Source organism: Aythya fuligula, chromosome 7 (genome assembly GCF_009819795.1).
Source record: "Aythya fuligula isolate bAytFul2 chromosome 7, bAytFul2.pri, whole genome shotgun sequence".
Classification (NCBI taxonomy): domain Eukaryota; kingdom Metazoa; phylum Chordata; class Aves; order Anseriformes; family Anatidae; genus Aythya; species Aythya fuligula.
In genome coordinates this window covers 32,027,473-32,053,366 of record NC_045565.1, presented here as the reverse complement: position 1 = coordinate 32,053,366, position 25,894 = coordinate 32,027,473, and the positions used below count along the sequence as shown (strand labels likewise).

At 38.6% G+C, this 25,894-nt stretch overlaps 1 protein-coding gene across 1 annotated transcript in view; it reads right to left on the bottom strand.

Annotated features, from left to right (window-relative positions):
* Positions 1-1,117: 1,117 nt before the first annotated feature.
* Positions 1,118-25,894, bottom strand: part of INPP5F (inositol polyphosphate-5-phosphatase F) — a 38,830-nt gene continuing 14,053 nt past the window's right edge. Inside the window, exons 2-20 of the mRNA XM_032191019.1 lie at positions 25,641-25,721; positions 19,083-19,219; positions 18,235-18,363; positions 17,346-17,513; positions 16,999-17,055; positions 15,753-15,951; positions 14,835-15,014; positions 14,482-14,549; positions 13,911-14,035; positions 12,558-12,635; positions 11,722-11,842; positions 9,591-9,719; positions 7,992-8,109; positions 7,285-7,483; positions 6,387-6,458; positions 6,210-6,283; positions 5,259-5,387; positions 4,444-4,531; positions 1,118-3,655 (exon numbers count right to left, since the gene is read on the bottom strand). Coding sequence (XP_032046910.1) covers positions 2,524-3,655; positions 4,444-4,531; positions 5,259-5,387; positions 6,210-6,283; positions 6,387-6,458; positions 7,285-7,483; positions 7,992-8,109; positions 9,591-9,719; positions 11,722-11,842; positions 12,558-12,635; positions 13,911-14,035; positions 14,482-14,549; positions 14,835-15,014; positions 15,753-15,951; positions 16,999-17,055; positions 17,346-17,513; positions 18,235-18,363; positions 19,083-19,219; positions 25,641-25,721 — 3,284 coding nt within the window. The 3' untranslated portion in view covers positions 1,118-2,523. The remainder of the gene's footprint in view (positions 3,656-4,443; positions 4,532-5,258; positions 5,388-6,209; positions 6,284-6,386; positions 6,459-7,284; positions 7,484-7,991; positions 8,110-9,590; positions 9,720-11,721; positions 11,843-12,557; positions 12,636-13,910; positions 14,036-14,481; positions 14,550-14,834; positions 15,015-15,752; positions 15,952-16,998; positions 17,056-17,345; positions 17,514-18,234; positions 18,364-19,082; positions 19,220-25,640; positions 25,722-25,894) is intronic.

Genomic DNA, 25,894 nt, shown 5'->3' with positions numbered 1-25,894 from the left:
CTAAAAAGTAAAAAACAGTCCAGAGGCTTGCCCCTTCCAGTTATGCTCTTGCTTGCCTCAGCCTCAGTATCAAATCTACTTGAAATACAAGACTTTCAAGCAGGAAGGTGTGATAGACATGAATTCACCCCTAACTGTCAAAAGACTCAATACAGAAATACTCTTAACAAAGTGGAGCTTGATGCCCTTTTACCTCACTCAGCTTATAGAGTACTAAAGATGAATATTCCTGGTTTTGTCTTACTTGTTCCACATTAACACAATGTTAAGCAATCAGCTGAATGACTACAGAAAAATGTCTTAAGAATACAAGTCTGGCTAGGAAGGATTTTGGAAAGTTTTCTTCCAGTGACACTCAGGGAATGGTTTGACATGTTGGCACATGATTTGGAACTGTCTTTGTTATTTATAGTATTTAGACAAGGCTTAAACTGAAAGAATATTTTCAGATTACTGCTGATCTACTGTTCAGAAGCTGATGATCCCCTATAGCAGATGAGGAGCTCGTTTTCACACCAACAAGCCCCAGACTGCTCCCTAAGCCACCTTTTTCAAGGTAGCAGTGGGAGGTATAGGATTGACATCACAGATACCAATACCCCTGTCCTCCTGTGCTAAGAAGCAGTACCAGCACACACTGCAAGCACACAAGTTTGTAAAGGGACTGGTTTAGCTCACAGAAGTCACAATGTAAATATTTATGCAGACCAATTTTCTCCCAACAGAATCACAGCAAAATACTTCCCAGGCACTCCCACTGTGCAAATTTCTTCTCCCACTCCCAGACACTTTACCAGTACAAAGGCTTAGGCAGTTTTAGGTGCACCTTTTGGACTGTCTGACCTTTCCTCTCCTAAGGCGAGGACTCTAGCACTGCAGTTTCCAGGAGAAAAAGGATAAAGGATTTAAGTCATTTGTCAGCTAAAGGGTCACGATAACTCACCCTCCCTTGAAACTTAAAGTCCCAGGATTCTTCAGTAGCATGTCTTGATACCACATCCCAGAAAGCATCTTTTTTTAATTTTTTTTATTAAAATATTTCATATATATATTGTTCACATTAAAATACAGCAGTAGTTTAATTTTAAATAGAGCCACAAATATAGACACTCAAAAAAAAAAACAAACCCACATCACTTGAATCAAATAAATAAATCAAAAAGTTTCAGACATCAGGATTAGATGATAATGATTTCAGATAAACTAGAAGTCCTAAGACACTGTACTAGCCTACCCATATGACACTAGCTTCTTTAAACACCACGTGCAGCCTATCTACAGTACATGTACTAGAACAGAGAGGCACTGGATCTATAACAGTGGTTAGAGTTAAGGAGGTTGGATTTGCAAACCACAGCATAGTAAGATCCTGCTTTACAGTAGCTTTTAGACAGTGTCCTACACTAGAATGGCATTGCAAGGCATTTCTGGAAAAGAATAATTTAGGTTTAATTTTTTGACACATAGACGAGTGCTTTCTTAACCCAATTCCCAGCACGAGTGGAAGTTTAGCCTTATCCTGCAAGTATGCAAAGCTTGAGCTGGTAATGAATTTGGTTTTGATTAAATAATGACAACTATGCTCTGATGTCAACACTGACTTTATGAAATGGTACGCTTGCCTTGTTTTAAGAGATATTTGAACTCCTCTATCTGGACAGTTAGTATATGTTAAGGAAGTCAGAGCACAGAGGGACCCAGTACCTAAGGTCAGCTATCTGGCTCATCTTGCTTTATACAAGGCGAAAAAACTGAGCACGTTGCCACCGTTCAGAATTGGAAACAATGGAATAGAACAGCTTTAATACAGATGAAGCAATTACAGGGAATTTGCTCCATTTCCCATTACCTCAAAATGAATCTACAAACTAAATTTGCACTGCAGGATTGTATTTGCAATTGTACCAATACACAGTATCTATACTGAAAGTGTCCCAGGAAGTGTGGAAAGAAGAGGACAGCAAGTTTTAATTACTGGTTAATGTAATTAAATATATAAATAAAAAAAAAAAAGCATTAGGTCCCATTGTGGAGGCACAATTCATAGAAAGCTACATCTAAAACGTGAATGGAAACAAGTAAAAATACTACTCCAAAAATAAATAACACATGATTTACCAGGAGGTTATTTTGCTGGTGCAGTGCAAGGAAAGTAAGGTCACAGAAGTGCAGTATAACCATTTTAGTACAAATACTCTCTACATAAGTCAGGAGAGCTACAAAATTAGTCTCAAAAAAATAACTGTGCAACAAATCTAAGATAAACAGCATGCTTATTAAAACCCAGTGTCTAAACTACCTGTTCAAATATGATTTACCCTTCTTTTGTATCAGCTGCCTAAAGGAATTCTGAAGCTTGGTCACAACCAAATTCATTTGCATCTCGTACTTACTGTAAACAAGTTTCTAAATATTTTGATCCCAGTATTCAGTAGCAGTTCATGCTACAATGAGCTCTTATGTTAAAAAAGAAAAAAAAAAAAAAGTATTGTATTAACAGACGACTAGGACACAAATTAGCAACTAAATTTGAATTATTCGCGTCTGGCATTGTGTAAACATTTCTTTCAGTTCTCTTTGCTTGACTTCATTTATAGCTTCTGGGTCTGCAGGGCTCTTCTGAACCTTTGCCACGGCAAAATTAATCCCTTGAGTCAATCCTGCTTGCGTGATGTTAGCAACCTGGACCATGGAACTGCGAATTTTAGCAAAAGGAGAGACAGCTCTGCTGCTGCTACTGTCAGCTGGGGAAGGAGTCGTGTGAAGTCCTGTCTCAAGGATACCAGACGCAGACCCTGGGCTTCTATGAGATTTAGTCAAGTCAGTTCCTTCAACAGCTAAGAGCTGATTTGGCTCGGAAGACTGGACGTCCAGCTTGGATGGTCTGGAAGGAACGTCTCTGATGGTTTCAGCCTTGCTTTCTGCTTTCTTACAGGTATTATTGCTGGTTTTATTTATCATGGGATGCGGCTCTTGAGAGCAAGCCTCTGCCTCAGAGCTGTCCGACACCTTGTTCTGGGCGTCGTGTACAAACCTCTGACAGTACACATCGATGGGCTTCGCAAACTCCATCTCCGCGTTGTCAGCAGAAGGAACGGGTACGTCCTCGCAGTCCGACTGGCCAGCTTGAGTGACATGGACCTCGGACGGAACGTGAATGCTGATGGTCATGTCAGTGCTGCTTATAGACTGGGAACGACTACCCAGCCGAGGAGCTGATGCGATGATACCGCAGCTAGGCAGCACGTAGTCTGTCTGCCCGATGTTCTCCAGGGAGTCAGTTAGCTGGTTGTCCTCGTCAGATTTAGAATTGGTCAGGAAATCATCTGAGTGGAACGAATCATTATCTGACATCTCTGTATCAGATTCAGCATGAACTTTAGCATCTGCCACCGGGTTCTCTAAAGTTTCAAGGCTGCTATCTGATTTCCAAAGATTAACTTTCAAATTTGGTTTTAAAAAATTGACTTTTACTTCAGGTTTGGTAAAGCTGCCTAACTTCCGAAGATTGCTAATGTTCACATTGGATTTAGTTTGTTTCACTTTTTGGTTGAGAGATGAGAACTTGCTCAGTAAATAGTTCTTCCCTTGGGCCAGGGATCCTCTGTTCTGAGACCGAATGCCAATGATGTCTTCATGAGGTTTACTGCTCCTCCTGGAAGAAAAAATAAATTTCTAATGCACAATCATGGCATTTTCATTTATAAACCCCGAGTATTCACCATCTTCCAGTCTATTTCCATAATAGAGATTGGAATTTTAGTAAAGGTTATCTTTCCCATACATAATTGTACCCATATAAGCTAATCAAATTTAAAAAAAAACAAAGAGCATGCCACAGAACAGCAGCCAAACAAGGAGAAAAGCAAGCTTATGCAAACATTTTTAGTTTTGGATGAAACTGGATCTGAGGTCTGTGTACTTATAACCCTAACTCTGTTCATGCTGTACCCAGCATCCAGATACCAAGACGTTCTTTTTATAAGAGTTAAACATCACATCATCTTCTATGAATGTTCTTCAAACAAGACCTGAAATGTTATCTGGGCTTGTTGAATACTCGTCTGCATTGGAATCAACATGGAAGTAATTCCATCATTAGTTTCTTTCCTACCTACAGAACTAATAAAGCAGATACCAAGTTCAGGTAGGAAGTTAATTCACAATTAGTCTGTCAAATTGATCTGATTTGCAGTACATTACTTACATTTGACAATGTATATTCTATGTAAACATAAATGTGCAAAATAACATTCTTGTTTGTACTTCTAAGCAAGCACCTGCAGACAGTGACTACTGAAAGCAGCGTATGAACAAATTAAGCCCTAGCACGTGACTAAAAGAAACAGTTTGGTTTCTAGCTACTTACCTGTTACCATGTACTGTAAGCCACTGAGAAGAGAGCAAAAGTGGGACAAGGATTTGCATGATTTAAGTACTTACCTCTCTAGCTTTTTCTCAATAATGGGCACATCTAACCCCATTGCTTGCTTTGTGATTCGCAGCATTTCTGCAATGCACTGAAGAGTGTCTGAAATCCAATTACCAGCCCATCAGACTCTTTAAAAAAAACTTAAAACCTCACATTCCAAAATATAAAGTTAGACCCATTTCTTTTATCCTTCATTACATTATTCCCCGCCCCCCCCCCCCCCCCCCCCCCCGGAGTAGTCATGCCCAAGTTGCAACTCTGATTTAAAGCTTACAAATAAGCTTAAAAGAAAGAAAAGACTCTCCTTGAACCCCAGATACTAGGTGTATGTGAATCACTGCCATGATACGTGTGCCAAAGGAACACAATTATATTTATTCTGATTCTTGCTGACAAAACAATGCTCCAGGTAAAGAGTGATGTTTTTCCCTATTAGCATTCATTTAATGTAGTTAAACAAGAAACATTTCTAGATTCTGATTTCATTAACTAAATCAATTTCTTTCTACTACTAGGAGATAGTTTTAAGCCTTTTATCCTTATGTCTAGATTTTCATTACTTCAAAACCAGTTGTGTTCATTCTCGATGGAAGCATTGCTTTAAAACCACATCTGATGCTTACTTTTCTGTATGTTAAAAGAGAGACGGTTTAGCATTTGCACAGGAAGCCACATACAATTTTCTTCCTGCTAGCAGAGAAGCTGGTTACACTACAAGTTGCCTCCTTCATAAGTTATTTTAAGAGCTATGGAAGTGTTTTCTAGAGAAACATATGGGTATAATGAATATCCTTTCATATGTAAAGCTCTTAAACATGAAACAAACCTTTTCCATCTTCTTCTGGGTTGCGTACCACAGCTCTAAGTGTGTGAAAATATCCACTTGTTTCCTTGTATTTGTAATGCAGCCTCATGCACGAGAACTTGGGTTTGCCAAAGAGAGTAGGCTCGGGACCTGAGAAAAATCAGGAAGTTAGAAATGTTTTTGAACTAAGCACTGAAAAAAATTAAACTATTGCAGAGACTACAGCTAAATGTCTAAGCAAGTTTTTCTTTATGCCGAAAAGGCTAAGCTTCATGTTTTCTTTGAATAGCACAAGCATTTTAAAATGAAACTTTCCACAATAACTAAGCCATCAATTACTTTCAAAAAGCAACTGGACTTTGTATGTGTTATAATCCAGCCTGACTGTTTATTACAAGTCATACTTTCAGGTAGAAGAAAAATTCCGTATCTATTCCATCCCATGTTCTAGGAAGCATTTCTGAGAAGATTAAAAGAAAGTTACTATGTTTTTACCAAGTAGAAGCAATACAGATATAGAGATTTAAATCAAGCACTTCAACTCTTCAGTGCACTGCAAGGAATATGTATCATTACATTGTGTGTGAGGGGAGTTTGTTTTTTAATGGTATTTGGCCTTGCTGTTTCAACTTCTGTCTGTGAGTCAAGATGTGGTGTGGACATCCACAATACACAAGCGAGGCAGACTTGTCCAATTAACTGCTGGGAACTGCACATACATAGTGAAAGGCTTTGGGTTTTGTTTGTTTGGTTTGTTTTTAAGAGCCCTACCATGGATCAAAGCTTACATTTCAAGCAGTACCAGAAGACAGGACCTAGACTGGTATCTTATCAGACAGCACAACTCTAAGTAGGGTGGATTACACAGGAGGCCAAGTAAGGTTTGCTGTTCCAATGTATCTGAAGGATACTTTGAATAACTGGGAGAGCTATCGTTAAGAGCATTTGAGAAACACGTGCTTAGATTCTTACCTATTTCTATTTTTTCCAAAGCTTCAAGGCTTAACCTTTGGTACTGATTCACTTTGTCAATTTCATCGTCATAACTAGAAAAAAAAAAAAAAAAGAAGCAGAGTTTAACACTCTTACTAATCTATAACAAAGCTAGTAAAAGGACGCTACACAGAGTAAGAGAAATTGGAAACTTACTAGGCAACGTAGTAGGCAGAGTTCGAAAGTAACAGCAGAACATCCACGTCTTTATGAGTGGCATCAATGAGACTAAGGAGAAAAATAAATAAATACATGGGAGAAAGTTTTTACTTCCACAAACATAGTGGATCTCCAGTGTATTTCGGGGACTCACTTTCACAGTTAATTCTTAAACCTGGAGGTAGCTCAAATAGGTCAGCAGCAGATACAAAAATAAAAAACCCACAACCTATTAAAATATTAACAGAGAAACGGGGAAAGATTTCAGAGTCAATCCAGGAGACGAGTCTGTGCTGTGAATAGCTACCATAGAATCCTGTGCTGATATTTTAGATGCTAAAGTTTCACCTGTAAAAGATCTGCTGTTTTTCTATTACACATTAGAATATTTTGAACTTGATAAGGAGACAATGAAATTAGAGTTTGTTCTCTACTTTGATGAAGAGACATCTAGGCTTTCCTACTACCCATTCATTACACAAGAATTTAATGTGATCCTTAATCTGATCCAATATGACTTGCAAGTCACGTTACATGTTCTCTATAAAGCAGTAACAGGAAAAAAAGCAGCTCGTCAAACAGCCCTTTTTAGAACTAAAGGCAGTTAAAAGTGTTCTTCATGATGCCTACTAGAATTTGGTAATATCAACTGCATAACCAGGTGATTTCTCACAAGAACTCCAGCACGCACCATTTTTATAGCATTTGGGATGAATCACATGTTTACAGGACCTTTACTTGTACAATTACAACGACTCAATCTCTTCAACGACTGTCATTCTACAGAGCTGTCCATTTACTGTTTAACATTTCAGCCATCAAAATCATTTAACATGTCAGAAGTAATTAAGATATGTCACAGTAGCAGCTGATCAGGGACGATTATTCAACAAACCTTGGGTCACAGTCGATGAGTGCCCATCCTCCATGGAATTTTTCATCATCTGGTAGCAGCAGTTTCATGTAGCTCTGCAACAGCTGGCTAACCAATTCCTGGTGGCTTCTCAGGTTCTCCTTGTGCAGGGCTTCATGCTCTTTCTCTTTTGTGAAGATGGAGTACAGATCCTCCGTTACAGGGATACCTTGCATCAAATCTAGATAAAACACACAAGGTACCAGTAAGAAGCTGCCAACAGTTCAGTGATATACAATAATCTGTTAAATGCTTTCTAAATTCCTTCTAAGTAGTTCTTAAAATGCGGGGCTGTATTTTTATTGATAGAAGACAGGGTTTTACCTACTAAGTTTTTAATTTCAGGCAGCATTTGATTCAGAAAGATTAACTATTTTTCAAGTATCTCCAAATACGAAACCTTTCCAACATAAACTTGACCTTTAAGAGATGTTACAGGGCAATTAATGCTAAAATTAATTAAGTTAGGAACAAATTCTACAGTGATTTACAGTTCAGTGGAATTATATGCAGTGAGTGATGTTTAATCTCCAAATAGTAAACGTCTGTGCCATATGGTGTCCACTGCACAGAAACGAACATTAAATACACCCAGAGCACTTCGAAAAAGCAGTCAAAGATAAAGCCAAGATAATTTTAAATAGACTTTTAAGTACAGTGATCTGGCTTAGTTGAAGTTTTATTCTTACCTATGACTGCTTGCCTATAAGCATCCCTGAAACGATTCAGGTAATATCTGTTTGCAGAATTGACTCCATCCTTCATTACCCCTGCCAGCTTCCTTTCACCAGTTCTTGTGAAGTCACCCTGTTACACAGAACATGCAAGTCATGCACACACACAACTTTGAAGCGGTCTCAGCTAAAAAGCTTTGGCATTCTGACACTCCGAACTGAATAGATGACAACTCAGAAATAGTGTTCAAGTAACTATTTCCATATTCAGGTTGAAAATAAGTGTTCTTCAAAAAAATAAAATAAAATAAAATAAACAGTATTTAACTCAGCACAGAATCTTAGACCATGAATGCACATAGTCATAATGGAAAGTAGGATTTGGATAAATCTGGATAACATTAAAGCTGAACTTTCAAGACATCACTTTGGGATTCTCAAATACCTCAAAAAATTTTGTCCTTTACCAAAAAAGAACACTATTGGAACAACATAAGAGTGGAGCTTACTGAAAAGGCTTTGCATCTTTTTTGCTTCTGCTACTAAAGCAAGACAAACACAACAAACTGGAAGACAATACAAATCCACATAACCTCAGAAACAGAAGTTTCTAGGCCTTCTGTGATCTAGAATTTGAGTAAAAAGCAGTTTTGGTGGCCACACTCCATTAGAGGATTCCGACTACTTTCAACGACACTCTGAACATTGGCATAGTTTTAAAAACCATGCTAACTATTACTATGAACATTTCAAGTGTATTTCAGTTAATCTGAAAGACATTGCAATTAAAACATTAACCTCAGTAGTGAGCAGAGAGATCTCTAAGCAGAAGAACTGAAAATTTAAGTTTACAAATTGAGTTCTGTGCTCCAGAATTAGCCAAATACTTGCAATAAGACAAAAGCATCAGGCTGGCTTTGATCATTTTAAAGACACTGATGTAGTAAGTAAACAAACCAAAGTTCAGGAAACAATTTTTAAAAGGGATTTAAGGATTTCCACTGCATAGGTTTTCTCTAGCACCAGGTACCAGGAATTGTCCCACCAGAACACACAAAGTAGCTCAAATTCTATGGCTTTTCACCAGAGATGACAAGCCACAAAGAGTAGACAGGAAGAAATTCCATGCCTGATTCTGATCTTGTTAGATAGACCATATTGCAACTAATTAAGAAAAGCCTTTAATAAAAAAAAAATAGTATCTCTAGTATCTTCTAATTAATATAATTACTCCTTCAGAATATTTTGAAGTACTGTTAAAAACTGTGCTTAAATGTTCTATGACTATTTAAATGTAAGCACTGAGGTAATGCTTGATATAAAACAAACTTAGCTCAGCTATGCTTTTTTTTTTTTTTTTTTATCTGGATGTGAAGCTACCAGAATAACATTATGCTACAGCCAGCGGTGACAGAGGACACCCAGACACTCAAGTCTTTCCCATTTCACACCAAGCACGATACAAAATGTTCTTCTGCTGAAAGGCCACACAGGTGTCCAAGATGAAAACAAGCAGAACATTTGGCTGTTCTTGCATAAGAGAATTCTCCACTGGAGGTAGAACTCTAACAGCTCACTGTTCAGTATCAAAATAGACAACTCTTTACCCCTTACCTTCAAGGCTGCTGTGCCAGCATACTGCCTGCTTATGGCATCTCCATTGTTTGCCCAGATTATCTGGTAGATTCTGTTGCATTTCACCGGCAAAGGCTGTTCTGGTGGCATCACACCCAGTTTTTTGAGCTAGAATTTGACATACTTATTAATACACAGTTCCAGATAAAGCCATTCTCAGTATCAGAGCTTGATTAAAAAAAGAACACTTAAATATTTCAATGTTAAATTTTATATGGTCTGAATAAGAAGCCCAACCTTCTCATTTCTCAGATTAAATTCACTGTTAATAATGAATTCGTGATTCATCATGAAACATCACACCAAAAGAATCACTGGCCTCAGCAGTAATATGAAGTATGGGTGTAGAAGTCAATCTTCACAAGACTTAACTGAAGGAAGTTAGTTACTCAAGATACAGGAAGCATCTTTTCCTCTGAGAAACTCCCAAAAGAACAGATGTCACAGAACTTTAACAGAGGTAACAGGTTAAACAAGTTAACGCCTTGTATTGCAAGGGCATTCATAACAAAGGTCTGGAAATAAAGTGGAATCTCTTTCCAGTTACAAGAAAAGAACACACCATGAAGACTTGATCTCCTGTTTGCAGACACTAAAGCCAATGCAGTTGCTCCAAATTCATCCCTCCCCCAGAAGAAAACCTTCCTAGCAAATTTGTATGCTGTGTTTATAATTAGTACTTGTGTATTTTGGACCATTACTGTTTAACGCTGATACTGAAAGCCAGATATCTTAGTCTCCGGAACAAACAGTACTTAAGGTTTTTCCATGATAAGTCTCGGGTATAATACAAACTGAAGTCTTTTCCCACACACTAAATTGGTTTAAGCTGCAGTGTCCCATTCTGAAGTCAATATTACCACACATAACTGCAGTGTAGTCACTAAGTGTTAGGCCCACTGCAGGGATACAATAGCAAACCTTAATTTATAGCTTATAACATGAAGTGCTCAAGCATATTTGCAAGTTAAATGAAAAATGATACAAAGCTGTTCATGGACTTTGAAAACCCTGTTACATTCCCAGCTGACATAAAACAAGTCCTATAGCTGCTAGGAAACAAAAAGGCAAGATACTTGTAATCATAACTACTCCACATCAATCACCTTCCAAAGCCTGGGGCACTTCTCCGGCATGAATTGATTCTGAAGTACTTTGGATTTAATTTGAAAATGACACAGCACATCATGAACTAATACTATAACATTGATTAACAAAGTCCTCTCCACAACAATCTGTGTAATTCTGAGTTTAAAAACAGGGTCTTTGAGTTTGCAGAGGTAATGAAGATAGAAACTAACCTAGTCTAAGATGACTATAGATTGCTGATCCCACTTCAATCCCAAATATTGTTTATGGCAAGTGCTCATCCTGTTATCTGCAAACAGTAACTGCTAGATACAATGGTAAGAACCATTCATTCTTCATCCTTACAGAAGGCCCACCTCATCTTCTAGCCTTCACCTTATGTATAGCCAGGTTTGTTTGTGTGGGCTGGGCTGTAGCTGAAGCTTCAATGTTTTATTTACAACTACTATTACAAGATATTACAGACATCCTTTCAAGAAAAAGAATATTCATCACTGAGCTTCTGCATAAAAAAAAAATACTGGGGCAGGAAGGAGGGGAGGGAAGATGGTCAGCTATCTGATACTTACAGCACGAACTAACTCCCGTTCTTCTACATGGAGGGAGACAACAAATCTCCCTATGTGTTGCACCACAGTATTTCACTCAGTAGCAGCTAAAATAGCATCCAACTTGAAGCTGGATTTTAGTCATTAAACATTTCATTTGGGGGAGTGATTTTTTTACTGCACAGCTTAAATTAAAATGACTAAATCAAAACAAGAGACTTCTCAAGATGTGGACAGATAGTCCTTTCTTCTCTGAAGAAAAAGACTAGTGAAGAAAATCACTGTTTTAGAATGATTTCATGTTAATTTAGCACTATGTGTTATTTGCAGCTTCAAGGCTCCTAGTTCGCAGCAACCCTTTCCAGTAGAGGTTTCTCAGTATCCAGTAGAAGTTTATCTGTATTCAGTAACAAAAACTTCCCTGTGAATTATGAGGAGGTATTCAATACTTAAAAGACATTATTTGTACATGCCTGCTGTTCCATGACCACTCTTGCAATAGCAGCCTGTACTACGTTGGTACGATCCAGGCAGTCCATGCAGTTAACTCGAAAGATCCCTTCCTGTTTACAAATCACACCAGCTTGATCAACCCTTTCAACAGAAAAAGAGCAAAAGCAGGGTAATGTACCAGCTTCTACAGACAGCAGGAAGTCTTATGTTCAGAATACAATTTAGTTTCACTCAACTCAGCTACATGTCACACAGGATTAGGTACCCTTTTTCTCACTTATCGTTCCTCAAGTCCACATCTCATTAGTTTAGACTACATACCCAAACACGTCCTATTTAGGCTATAAACTTGATATGGTATGCCATCAGGTGTTCAATTCAATTCATACATAATACCAACTTTCAAGAGAAGGAAATTAACTTCGAAACACAAAGCAACCTAGTGGCAGCAATATTTCACTTGGAAAACATTGAACAATACACTGTAGCTAATGGAAGTCTGCAGCCATCCTCATTTCAAAATGCACAAACTTTAATATAAACTAAAGATCAAAAATGCCTACTGTTTTCAAAGAGTAGTTATAGGGCCTTTGGATCAAATACAGAGTGATGCCCATTTAATATAAGCAGCCCTAAGAATATTAAAGGCAGCAAACCTCAAGCAATGTGAAAATTTTTGCTGGTAGGTCTGTAAACAGCAACACTTCAGAACACTAAATGCAAAAACCCCAATGCAAATGCTTGACACCAAAACATACAGTTATGACAAAGTCAAGGCTTCTAAACAGGTACTTCCCCCCCCCCCCCCCAAAAAAAAAAATATTTCATACAAGTCTGAAAACAGTAAAGTACCTACCAACACCACTTCATGTCAAGAATAATATCATGAATGGCATCAGTCAGTGTTTGAACATTTTCAAACTTCATTCCTCGGCTGAAATAGAGAAAGATCTCTACTTTAGTTCAAACTAAGTTCGGTGAAATTCTGTTATTACAAGTAATACAAAATAATGACAGGGGTTTGGCTAAGTGGGAGAGACAGATATTCTGACAAACTTTAAACAGCAGCTAAAATTCAGAACTATTTTAAACAACTTAATACCTAAAACCAAGGCAAGAGATTCAGCATTCCTGAATCTATTAGGAGTAACAAGTGTGCAACTATTCAGGAACATGGAACATTCTGTACTCATTTTATGCAGAGTCAGCAAAAATAACCACTATGAAATGAAATTGAGATAGCCTGCCCTGCTTTACCGATGATCCTATGGTACTAACACACCTACAGACATCCTTCCCCCACCCCTGCCAAATCCTGTATTTTCAGTATTGTTCCCTACTCACTCATGCTCAGTGTGAAAACAGTCCTTGCTACAGCACTTCTTGGGAGAAGAGTAAGCAAACAAAAGTGAAAGCTCATGTTAGTAAAGTTGCAAATCAACCCAGGATGTCCTTACAGAAAAGGATTCTCTTAAAGGTCATAAGTGTTTTGAGGGTTTTCCCTTTCCCCCATTTCAGACAGTATCTGCCAGTGACACACTGGGTCCATAACACTTCTTCAGGACAGATCCTGAGCCTATATTAAGTTAGGAAATGAATATTAAAACATAATTTTTAGATTTCGTATTTGTCTACAACTGCAGTCTGCTAGAGGAAGGCAGGGGAAACACACGCCTGTGTGACAATTCACATGCTTGGGCATGTGAACACTGCACTAGAGCATGCCAGAGCGGAGTCATGAAAACAGCAGCTATTTATACTGGATTCAAGTAAAATCCAGTATATTTTTTATCATGGAACACAGCACCAGAATTCTCTAAACATCTGATGGGTTCTTCCAGAAAAGAAGCAAAAGGAACAGAATTCTTTACTATAAGCTGTTCGTAAGGGCAGAATGCTACACTATTTGAAAAGCAGGTTACACAGATGGACATTCATAGCATGGTAAGGAAGGTCTTGCTTAAAAAGGTACAGCAACTTTTAAGCTTTGCCTAATAAATAAGTGTAAATTTAACAGAGATTGGGTACAAAGTCAAGAAAAAAGCAATGTTTGTTTATGCCAACTTAAACTTTTTACGTTGTTTTACTTTACAAAAGATATTTTTCCTATTTAGAAGAAACCTTCATGCAGAAATAATGGCTTTCTCCTCCTTACCCTCCTCCCATACCAAATAAAAATGAAAAGCAACATTTTAAAAAGGTTTCTTACCAGTGCTCATGAAAGTCAAATGAAACATAAGTCAAATTTGCATTGTTGTACAGAAGAACTTGTTTAAGGTAAGCATCTCCAATGATCTTCTCTCTGCCCGTCTGATCCACCAAATTAATAATGACCTGTCAAAAATGTATACAATTAACACTTGTTATCCCCCGCAACATGACTTGCTGGTACCATGTAATAGAGTACAAAAGTTAAAAAAGAAAAAAAAAAAAAAAAAGATTTGTGGGTAACCTTGAGGAAGTTTTATGGTCTTTGGTAGGTTGCACTTGAGATCAAATAAGCTCTAGAAGTTATCTGAATGTTAGCACAAAGAAGCTACGAACTGCTAGGACAGGTATACAAGAGTGGGCCTTAAACGTCTTTGTAAGTTACCACAGTCCAGAGTTACTTGAGAAACTCTGTAAGATTTTATTAGCACACAACCCTTCCAGATGTCTAAAACCAAGCTTCTCAAAAAATAATTAAAGCCACCAACCCAGATCAGCAATACCAAGGAAAACTGAAAACCCCAACTTTCATCCCCTGCACTTTTGTACGATGACTGTCGTGTAGCCCTCACCTGCTTTTTGTAATTTTTCAGCTGTTCTTCAAAATGCGCACGAAAACAGGACACTGTTTCATTTTCACCTACAAGGCAGAGCAGTGTTAGACAGAAACAGGCTGTTAGCAACAAATTCTGTTTGAAGTACCAGATACCCAAACTTACGCTCTTCAAAAAGACAGCTCTGCTTTAAGTACCTAGAGAGAGCTTCTACAGAATTACTTTTATGGTCTTTCATCACTTCAATCAACTTCAGCATTGTTCTACTACTATAGTTTACTTGAAAAGACATTCTTAAAAAGTTCACTTTTGAGTGCATAACAGGGTGGAGAGAGGGAACGGATCTTTAAGCACGCTGCTGCAATACTTACTCTTGTCCAGTCGGGGCCGTGGGTTGTATCTATATCCAACTTGGCTCCAGAAGACAGGCACAGAGCCTCTTGTTTGCACAAAAGAAAGAGTGTGGTTATGAACGTGAATCAGTTGCTCTGTCTCAACGTAATTTGCCACGTTTCCATTTTTATCAACACCTCTTCGCTTGTACCGCATTCCTAGGAGAAACAAGAATAACGACCAATTCACATTTAATTATTAGTCTTAAAGATGGGTAACTTTCGTAACTTCTGAACACGAGAGCACTCCTGCCAAAATCCATGATCAATGATAAAAGTTTCTTTAATCTTATTCTAATTCCCCAAACGTATGTTGACTACATGAACTTTTATTTACTGACATACTACATACAGTAGAAAGTCAGTTGCCAGGGCCAAGCAGTTTATTGGCACTGCCGGGTCACAAATGGTCCACTCTGATCCACCCCAAAGGCTGCATTACTCCCTGTCCCCTCAAGCTCAGCAGGAAGCTTTACTTTACTGTTTGCTTTCATGTTTTCCATGAACCTAAAGCCTATCTTTACAGACAGATGCTCAACTTCTCATAATAAGCTCCCAGAAACAGCCCAAGAAGATATATACATTTTACAGAAAAGAAGGCCAGGCCTATTTCAGGCCTGAAATGTCACATCAGGACAGTCATATGCAAGGTCCTAATCAGTGTTCTTTGCAAAGATGGAAATTCATCTTGGAACTATCATTTCCAAGGATACATTCAGTGCACAAGAGGAAGCTTGTGAAGCTCAGTTTTAGTAACTGTTCTCGCATAAGCAGGCAGGCTGTAGTGCCTACTTTGACAAGAGCTGTTCATCTGCTGAACAGCACAGCACTGAAGTTTTACCTCAGGCATCCCTCTCCAGTACTTAAGAAAAATCCTCATACTTCACATTTCCTTACCAGCTCTGTGCCGACTCCGCCGTGAAATAAGTGCCACCAGAAATGTTGGATGAATGTCATCTACACAAGTTGATTCCTGAGGGGGAGTTTCAGGACTGCTCTTCTCATCATCGGAAGACTCACTATAGTTTACTACAAGTTCTTCAATTTGCACAAATCCTTGTATGATGGGTATAATCCAGAAGTCCACTTCAGTATTCTGAAGGTTATAAAAAAAATTTATGCTCCTGTTGGTTTCATATTACCTACAATTATTTCTGCCATTTCCCACATTTATAAGCAGTTGCTCCACATGCCTTTCACGTTTTAAAGAAATTTCTGCCATATCCTTCTCCTATTTCTGTAAAAGGTACAAGCATCTTTCCCTCCATTAGTTGTAGGGCTTTTAAATCAGGAGTAAGACAGAAAGCAACTTAAGGTTTTGTTCCCCCAACCCCCATGGAAATGAAACAAAGCAAAGCAAAAATCCATTAATGAAAGAGAAAGATATAGGGCATAATGCAAGGTGTCTAGTGTAATCTTTTACAGATCCTAGGAGTTGGCCTAACTTCATATTTAGTACTTAAAATCTCAGTCATTTACCTAGGGGTTTAATTCAGAATCAAGTGAGATCATACAATGAACAAAAAACTAAGAGACATACAACAACCATTCTTATGCACCCGTCAGACAGGAAGATACTTTATCTACTCTAAACTGAAGTTCATGGTGACTGGTTCTACACTACTGTATGCCGATCCGCTGCTCTGCCCAAGGGGGAAAAAAAGACAACAGTATTCTTCACTTCAGAAGACAAAAACCATTCTGTGATTGTTTCACATAACAAAATTTTGGAATTCAGAGTTAGTTCCCTTTCTGGCATTTCCTCCTTATCAAGTAATCAGCTCTCTTCAGTGAAAATTTACTTCAAAGATAAATAGATCTTAAGCTTGCCTTCAGAAATCAGTACAAACTGGCATATTGTATATGAAGTTACTTTGCATTACTATATTTTAATAACTCTTTACAGTTTAGTTTGCTCATTAGTAGTGAATGCAGACTGACTAAAAGGCTGCCAAAGGTTTGGGAGGGGGAAGAAGGGAACCTGAGCTGCCCAGGAAGTCAGCGGCAGAAGGTACAGCCCTGATCATGACCTGTCTGCTAAACAGGTTTTTAAGTAAACTCTATGAGGCTTTAAGTAAACATTTCAACTAAAACAAATGAACAGTACATATAAAGCACAGCTATTGTTAAAAACACGACTCACATCAGTGATGATGAGATCTTCAATCATGTGTTTGTTCCAAAAGAATCTGTCATCAACCTGTTTAAAAAACAAGGGGATTTTGTTTTTTGAAACATTTTACGTTAATATTTGGAAACCTCTCTGGTAAAACCACCAACGTTATTCAGAGCAACTGCAAATCCAAGTGTAGAGTTCACTACTTTTGACTATGACAGTTCAGCTCAAAACACACTGCTGGACACTTCACTCCCATGCTCTGAAGCCAGTAACAGGGCAAGATCTTCATACTGTACTATCAGAGAATGTGACCAGTCCAATTTGGACCACGCATGTTTTAGGTGTGCTGGTCAACAATGAAGAACACTTACTTTTCGCCACAGGGACAAGTCAGTTTTCTCACACGCACTCTGTCTCTGCACAGAATTTGTTAGGTCATAGGTAAGGCTGTAGTAAAAAGAATCTGAATCCATGAACATTTTGAACAACTCCTCCAATAGTCTTTTCTCCAGCCTCTCTTTCTCTTTGCTTTCTTTAATCTGAAAAAAAAAAAAATTAATGCCTTATGTCTTCCTTTTACTAAAAAGGATTCTAGCCACATTTGCCAAAACCTACTTCTAACCTCATGAGTTCTCTTTGAGGAACAAGATCTTAAAATTCCTAGCAGAGATTAACACAAGTGCAAGCATCTTCGTTAATATCATATATCACCAAAGTACTTTTATCAGGAAGGACATCCAGAGCACTCAGACTCAAACATGCTGCTTGAATGTTGGCTCAGAAAAGCTTCCAAACTGTATGGTTTTCTAAACTAAAATACTGCATCTACCTGCTCTAATTTTAATATTCTTTAAACTTTCATATCCAAACCATGGTATCTAAAGCATTTGTTTTTTTTCAAGATAGTAATAAAAGTATGAGAAACTGTGTGCCAAACTTTGTCTTTCTGACAAGAGATGCATATGTGGAACAACTTGCAGAAGTTTAGAACCTCACTAGAAACAAATCCTAGGAAGGTGTTCTGTTGGCAGTTACTCAGCAATTACACAATTTCAAAATGGAAAAAAAAAACATATAAAAGCAACAGTGAAGTAATGAAAAATGAAATTGAACTTCAAAACAAGGTAGTTGCACATTCCAGACTTACTGGTTTTCTTTCCAGGTCTTACTGCTCCACTTGATCACCCACCCACCTTAACATTCTAATTATTAAACAAGTATTTTGAAAGGAGAAAAAAAAAAAAAAAGTAAAAACTTTACCTTCTTTTTATTTGGAGCAGACACATTGGATTTAATTTGAGTAAGAGTCTTCAGCAGAAATTTTGAGTCATCTGGGGACTGTGTAATCTTCTCTGGCTTGTTTATCCCAAAGTGATGTTTTTTACAAAGCTGAGCAATAATGATATTGAATTAAAGCCAAAATTTAAATAGCCTCTAGAAAATTCAAGGAAACTAATGAAAGTCTACAAAGTCCACAAACCTAGGGAAGATTCTCTGAAACACAGGGAGAGCATACAGGTTTCCATCTAGAGCACAATTCTCTCCTCTTCCTTTTATAAAAGCCATTTTCCCCTTTGGTTGCTTGTCTGCCTCAGTTTGAGGTGAGATGAGTATCCAGACCCACCTCCACTTACCACCAAGCCTTTAAAGTCAGTCAGTATTATTCACTTATGATGTTTTTCCTTTAACAATTCTCTTTTGGCTTTGAAGCCAAGTTACAGAATTAATATCCCAAAACAGGATAAAATCAAGAGCATCCTTAAAAAAAAACATATGCCCTCCTGATTCAGAGGAGATAGATATGACAGCTTTTCTCTGCAAAAAGCGCACATGAAGTGTGCTCAATTACAGTAATTTAAAAATATATATCCCAAGAACAAATTTTATAATGAGTTTTCAATTAAATGTGGACATCATTTTATCCTAGTTTCCCTCCCCAGCATATCTTGCTATTTCAAATAAACATTTTTAAAATCAAAGCAGCATTTAAAAAAAATGTTTAACATTTCCACATACGCCACAAGGAGGCATGTATTTAATCTACTCTTCACATTTATATTTCACTGAAAAAAGGGGAAAAAATCATGATTTATTAAAGATAGTCATACCTCCAATTCCAGATCCTGAGGTTCTGTTTCAGAAAGGGGAATCACTGCAATCTTTGTTATTTTGTACACCTCATGGTCCCCTGGAAGTTTGCCAATCAATGCTTTCTGACGAATTAGAAGTAGCCACCACGGCAAATCTGAAGAAAGATTAATAGAGGCTTACTGTGAAGTCATTTGCTTTAACTAATCGGTCAGAAATTTTTCTCCCAGTGCAAAACCCCTGCCAGAAGCTATTTGACCAGAAAAGTCCAGTGAATGATGATTTGCTGCTGCCCTGTTTCACTATTGTGGCATTACAATAACAAAACCAAAAAAAAACATATTTACTCTACCTAAAAGATAGACATTTTCATAGAATTACCCATTAAAGGTAAAGCCATCACTGCTTCATCTACAGCAATTAGGCTGTCTCTAGGATGATGCACACGCAGTGGAATGTACTATCACAAACCATGGTACAACTTGAAAAGAATAGGCAGGGATCACCAGGCAGCAAGCTGTGATTTTCCCTTTGCACCTTCTATTGTACAGCAAACAGCAACAGAGGCCAGCCACAGGTAACAGTACTTTGGTTTCCTCAGCTGAATCAGCAGGCTAGTGGTATGCTGGGATATTAAGAGTCAAAGCAAAAGGTCTGTTAAGAGATGGAAGAGGTACAGAAAGTTTTAAAGACAAGCTCACTAGTTCTCCTAACTGAGGAGAAGTCAGAGTTTAACAGAGGAAGTCCTACAGAAGCATTAAAAGCTTGCTATGGTAACTTGAATATGCTTCCATACTTGTGGCAGCAGCTCGTATCATGTGTTATGCTTTGAAATACAGTATCTAGCTTCTGAAAAGTCTATTTAGAGGCTTTGCAGCAAATGCAAAGCTTGTTTTCCTTGCTCAATAAATTCCAAACAGCTTCTTAGCCTTCAATTTATTCAACGCATTTCTGCACATCCTATAATGTAAGGAAAGCCAGGATATTTTCCCAATATATTTTCAGCATAGAATTTAAGCTTCGAAGCTGTGAGCATCTTTCCAATTAAATCTTCAACATTTCTGCCCAACGCTGACAAAGTGTTTGAGCAAGTTTGTTTATATAAAGACAATATTCACTGTGGTGATGCACAGCAGTGCATCCACAGTTGGTACTTCAATTCTTTACCATTATCTTTAGTAGAGCGACACACTTACTACACAGGGCACCAAGCAGCTTCTAAAAGTCACAGAATTACAAACGTGCTGTGACAACCAGAGGCTGTTCCCAAAAGGGAAGAGGGAGAGAGAAAAGGGGGAAGTCATGCACCATTTGTTTAATTTATGCAGTCTTCTAAGAGGAGCCCAGCACTGCTGCCTGAACACAGCATCAAAATCATGATCTCTGCAGGATGAGAGAATTTTGGCTGGGAGGGATCTCAGGATGCCATCACCTTCAAGAAGCACCAGCTATAATGTCGAAACCGAAATGTCAAAAACCCCAGCAGCAGGTCAAGGTCTCTATCCCTGCATCTAAAAAGGTGGTCTAGGTTTTCCTGTGCAATAATCAGGGCTTTGGAAACCCAACTCAATCCAGGCTTAACAGGAAGGCAGCAAGTCGAGCACCCAGACAGCCTTGCTGTGCAGTTCTAGTCTCATTTGTTCCCACCTACAGAAAGTTAGCCACACAACACACACCCAGGAGGAGATCGGTATTTCAACAAACAAGCAGATTTTTTTCAAGAAAGGATACACCATCTAGAGCTCAAGCAAAATAATCAGTATGACACCATTACCCAAAAAAAGTGAAGTGCCTTATATCAACAAGCCCTGCTAGCAGTAAACAAGAACTTAGTACAGTCAAGTGAGTTCTGTATCCTTTGAGTGCCTTTTTTTTTTTTTTAAAAAAAAAAAAAAAAAAGGAAAAAAGGACTCCGTCATCTTGGCATTCGTTTCAAAACTCCATTTGTCTTATAGCCAGAGCCAAAGAATGTTGAAAGAAAACAGGAGTTTCCTGGCAGATCAAAAGAAACAGTCCAAAAGTAATTATTCAGATAAAATATACCCTGAAGTAAAAGCTTCAACAACGGCCATAAAAGCTTATCGTAATTGCCAACAACATCTAGATGACTGAATCTGCCAGAGTTTGTGCTTCTGCAGTTAAAAAAGTAGTTCTGTCAAACTTGTTTTTTTAAGGGAAAAAGACTGCTTACTGCCTGCCCAACGTAGGAGGTGTGGTACACACAGGAGATCCACCGCTCCACCTCATTCCAGAAGATTGCACATTTTAAGTCATCCATCTAAAGGTAAAGTTTTGTTGTTGTTGTTTCACTGTTTTATGAACTGTGGCAGAGCAGGTGGCAACAACTGATTTAAAGCACTGTATTTAAGTAAACCATCACCTCTTGTTTCTCCCTGAACCTGGAATTCAGCTTTACTGTCAGCACATCACTGCCATTTAGGCTATTTTCTAAAATTTCCCAAACAATTTACCATTTAGTTCTCCCAAGTACCTTTTTCTTGCAATAACTTGTCTTAAACTGCCTAAGTTTGCTATAAATTATGTTTTTTGCAAGTATTTTGATTCTAGCCAAGAATTACTATGGTACCATCTTCTTATTTTTGTTTGTTCAAGGAATTTAGATGAAAGCAAAGCAAGTGTCTTAAGTTGTTGATTAGATGAAGTTAGAGACAGCAGCAGTTGCACTTCCTAGAAGAGATTTTAGATAGCGAACCACTTATTGTTTCTATCAAGATCCAGTGGCAGGCTAAGAGAAAGGGCTTTCCTTTCCTGCAGATAGGGAAGGAAAAATTTCGCTTCCCTTCTGTGTAGAGTCTGTGGAAACTTGCCATCAGTGTTTAACCCAGGTCTTAATTAACCAGTGGTTTTGTGTTTTTTCCCATGCTAAGAGCACAGACATTAAAATGCATTTTGACCACAGAACAGAAAAACGTGTGGTTGCAACAGAGGAGTTCAGTGGAATTTGGCTGGCACTGGCTAAGAAATCCAGCCTTGGTTATAATTAGATATACAGGATTATTATACTGAGCATACTCTGGCACCTCGACATTTCATTAACTCACTAAGTAGTCTCTAATAACTGATTAGAACTTCTGCATGGGAACTTACACCACTAAAGAAGTGCACCTGAACCAGCAAACGATACTACCTGCAGGAACCTCAGTAATTAAAAGCCAAAGCTCTTCTAACAAAGTGAAGGGAAATCAAAATTGCTAAAGCAAGTCAGAAAATCTCAACTGAGAATTTGATTTCAGGCTACCATTACTATTTTAGAGGGTAAAGTAGTAACTAAATTTTAACAAAAGCTCATTTTAGTTACTTAATGGAATCTCAACTAAAGGCAATTGAATGGCTATCCTTATATTTTGTATGTATATATCACAAAACATAAGATTAATACTCTTTAATGGAGACCATGGTTATGTAAGAGATGTTCTTTCCGTACAGGGGCAAGCACGTGCAGAGACTACTCTCTGTGTCTCTATACCAAGAAAGCAAGCAATGTTGTATTTCAGTAAGTTGTCCTCATGACACATCCTAAAGTTCTTTCCCCTTTGTATTCCTATTTTTACCCCACACTTTCTTACTTGTCATCTTGGGATGGGCCAACAGAGGGTAAGAGCCCATATCCTAGCCTTCAAGTATTCCATCATAGGTCTGTCCCCCCCAGAAAAATTTGTTTAGGAACTTGACAGCTGGGGAAGAACCAAAAGATACCTTCGGTAGAAATTCATCTCAGAAATGAGCGTGCAATTGTGTCCAGATGTACAACTGATCCTCTTGGGTAAAAAAATTCTTTACAGAATTAGAAAAACATGCAATATTGGCTAGCTAGTTTCTCACAAGACTGCTCCCCTGCCAAAAGAGCTTTTCTACAAATTCTCCTGTGCTGGGTCAGCAACAGAACCAGCAAGATTAAGAGCATATCAAACCACATCCCTAGTTACAGCAATTTGGCAACTGCCAGTGCTAAATCAAGAATGCCCCTGTAGTCAATCTGGTTATTTCAAGGTCATCTTAGGACTATTCCAGGATGCTTGCATTGAGCAAATCTTTCAACAATACATAAGGATCTATGTCCAAGATAAAGTGCATATGAGCTTCGTGACAGTTTGAGCACACTGGTAGCAATTTTAATACTTAAAGTTTCCAGTATCAGTCGACAAGATGCTGAGCAGAACAAGCCCAAACAGGACTAGTTAGCCAGAAGAGCTTCAAAATAAGTTTTCTGATCCTTATAGTCCAGGAAAGGAAGGGAGGGGGGGAAGAAAAGTGGAAAAAATCAGAGCAACAAGTCCTCCTGTTCCTGTTGACACATACGAGGTCTGGGGAAAAAGAAGTATCTCATCCAGCTTCCACAGCCCAGTCCTCTTACCAAGTATGGAGATAATGGTCCAGCTCTGTTAAATATTTATACAACTCTTGCTGATAAAGTTTCCAGGTGACAAAGATTGATACACGAATAAGTAATGAAGACAGGTTACTGTTACAGTGTTAGATGACTCAGCTAGAGGATTACATAAAACTGCACTTCAAAATAAGCAAGCAAGAGTTCATCGACATGAATAGGTTTAGGACTAGCTATGAAAGCCACCTCAGTCAGCCCTCTCACTTGGGCTGCAACCCAATGAAGACAATTTTTAGGAACTGTCAGCAGATGCAGGGGACCAAGAGGCTTCAGCAAAAGATTACAGATAAATAACTACAGACTTATCTCTCACTGAAGTGACAGAGAATGAACATTTGTCTACAGGACAGCTGCATCACTAAATGCCTCAGCAAGATGCACAGGATGGAAGGTCTGTAAGTGGTTTGTGATGTGCTACCTGAACAAGGCAAAGACACAAAACGCTAGCACTGGCCTAAGCAACAAGCGAATGAAGCGCCTGGATGAGCATAACTGATACAGTCGCTGTGAAGGACATAAGGAAAGAAGAGCAGTATCGGGCTTATTACCTGATAACCTTGATTTACCTGACAGCAGCAGGCTGGCACTTGTTCAAGGGTCACATGCTGGGGAGTTTTAGCTCAGCTTCCATAAGCAGAAGCGCCTCCCAGTAAGCACACAAGCAGGGACATTCAGTTGCCATGACACAGGAGAACTTCCAGAAAGTATTTGAAAACAAGGTCTCCCCCTTCAAATGCTTTTATAGGAGGCTTCCTAGGGAGAAGGGGGAGGCCTTTGTGGAGCTAAATGCTTGGTTAATAAACACAAACATGTTACAAGCAAGCATGGAGCATTTTCCCACAGCAGAAAAAGGTCATTGCTGGAGCTCAGCCATCATTCATCCATTTGTTATGGACAGGACATGCTGAACAGCTCAGACGGCCTGGATGAGAAGGAAAGCGTCAGAGAAGTGCAGAGTCTGAACCGTTTCATATCATCAGATCAGAAAGGGTGATTGAATAGATCGACGGAAGGAGGACAGACAAACATCATGTGAAATTCAAAGATAAGTGATGCAGCTGGAAAGGGAAAGCAATCATAGGCTTATGAAAAGAGATGGGCTCTAAACTATTCTCTCAGAAGCAAGACCTAGGGGTTACAGTGACTATGGAGCCAACTATTCCCAGAACTCAATCCGTCATATTCAGGGGTACAGCAGTCCCCATTTTCCTTCCTTCTCTGTTGTTAATGTGCCACTACCACCTTGACTGAGCTGTTTGTGTGTGTGACGTGCCACAAACATCTGATCCATTTCAGCACTTAACCCTTCCTGGTACCCCTTCAGACCCTACCTGTACCGATAATCCAGCCAGGCACCACGTGAGACGTAGGGCTTAAGCACTTACAAAAAGACCAGCACCCAGTAAATGAACAGAGTTTACTGACAGGTAGAAAAGCTGCCCATAAAGAGACATCTAGAGCCCTATTGGTAATAAGAGTCCCCTTATAGATAAAAGCTGGTATATACCAGAACAGGTATTTATTTTGGCTACAGGAATTTACAGCTGACTAAAGCAAAGAGATTGACTTTATTTTACTGAAAAAAGTTATTTAGAATCAGTTAAAGACAGGCTTAATATGAACCACAATACATTCTATTTCTGCTTTTATTTTACAGCTATGTCTTACAATATCCCTATTTAACGAAGAAGTCTCTGAATGTTCCTTTTACTTTCGAACAGTGATCCACCAAGGTGATAATCATTCTTAAGACCTTAATTCTCGATATCTGAAAACCTGACTTCTGTGAATACTTGCATTGTTAGTTGCTGCACAGTGCCCTACAAATAACAAAAAAGCTTGAAAGCATTATTGAAAAAAAAGTGCAAAACTACAAGTGGGTGCATCTCACACGGAGCCTCAGACAGGACTTCAGGGAACAGACTTGCATGATTTGTGAGCACAGTTCTCCATCTTTTAATCAGACAACGACAAACCAGAATGCATGCACTGGAAAGAAGAGGGATTTGCAAAGCACAGCTATAATATAAACACTGGCAAATTTATGGAGTTGGCTTACACCACCACTGCAAAGAACATTACATCATCCATTTCAGCTACAGTTTTATTTACAGTATCACTGACCCTAACCCAAAGTGCATTAGCAGCATCAAAAAGAAAGAACACGTACCTGTATGAAGCTGAACTTTACCGATGACTCCCTCCACCAGGCCCAGGCAAATGGGGTTCCAAGCCAAGAGAAGATCAGTAGCTGGAAAAAGAGAACATATTTTGTGGTGAACTCAGCAGGACGATCAATCCAATACAGGCCATTCTCGCTACTTTCCCCAAGCAGAGAGTGGAAAGCATGCCATGATTCCCACAACAAAATAAGTTGCATATGCTGTTCAGTTTTTGCTTGCTACCAATTTGCCATTTTAATTA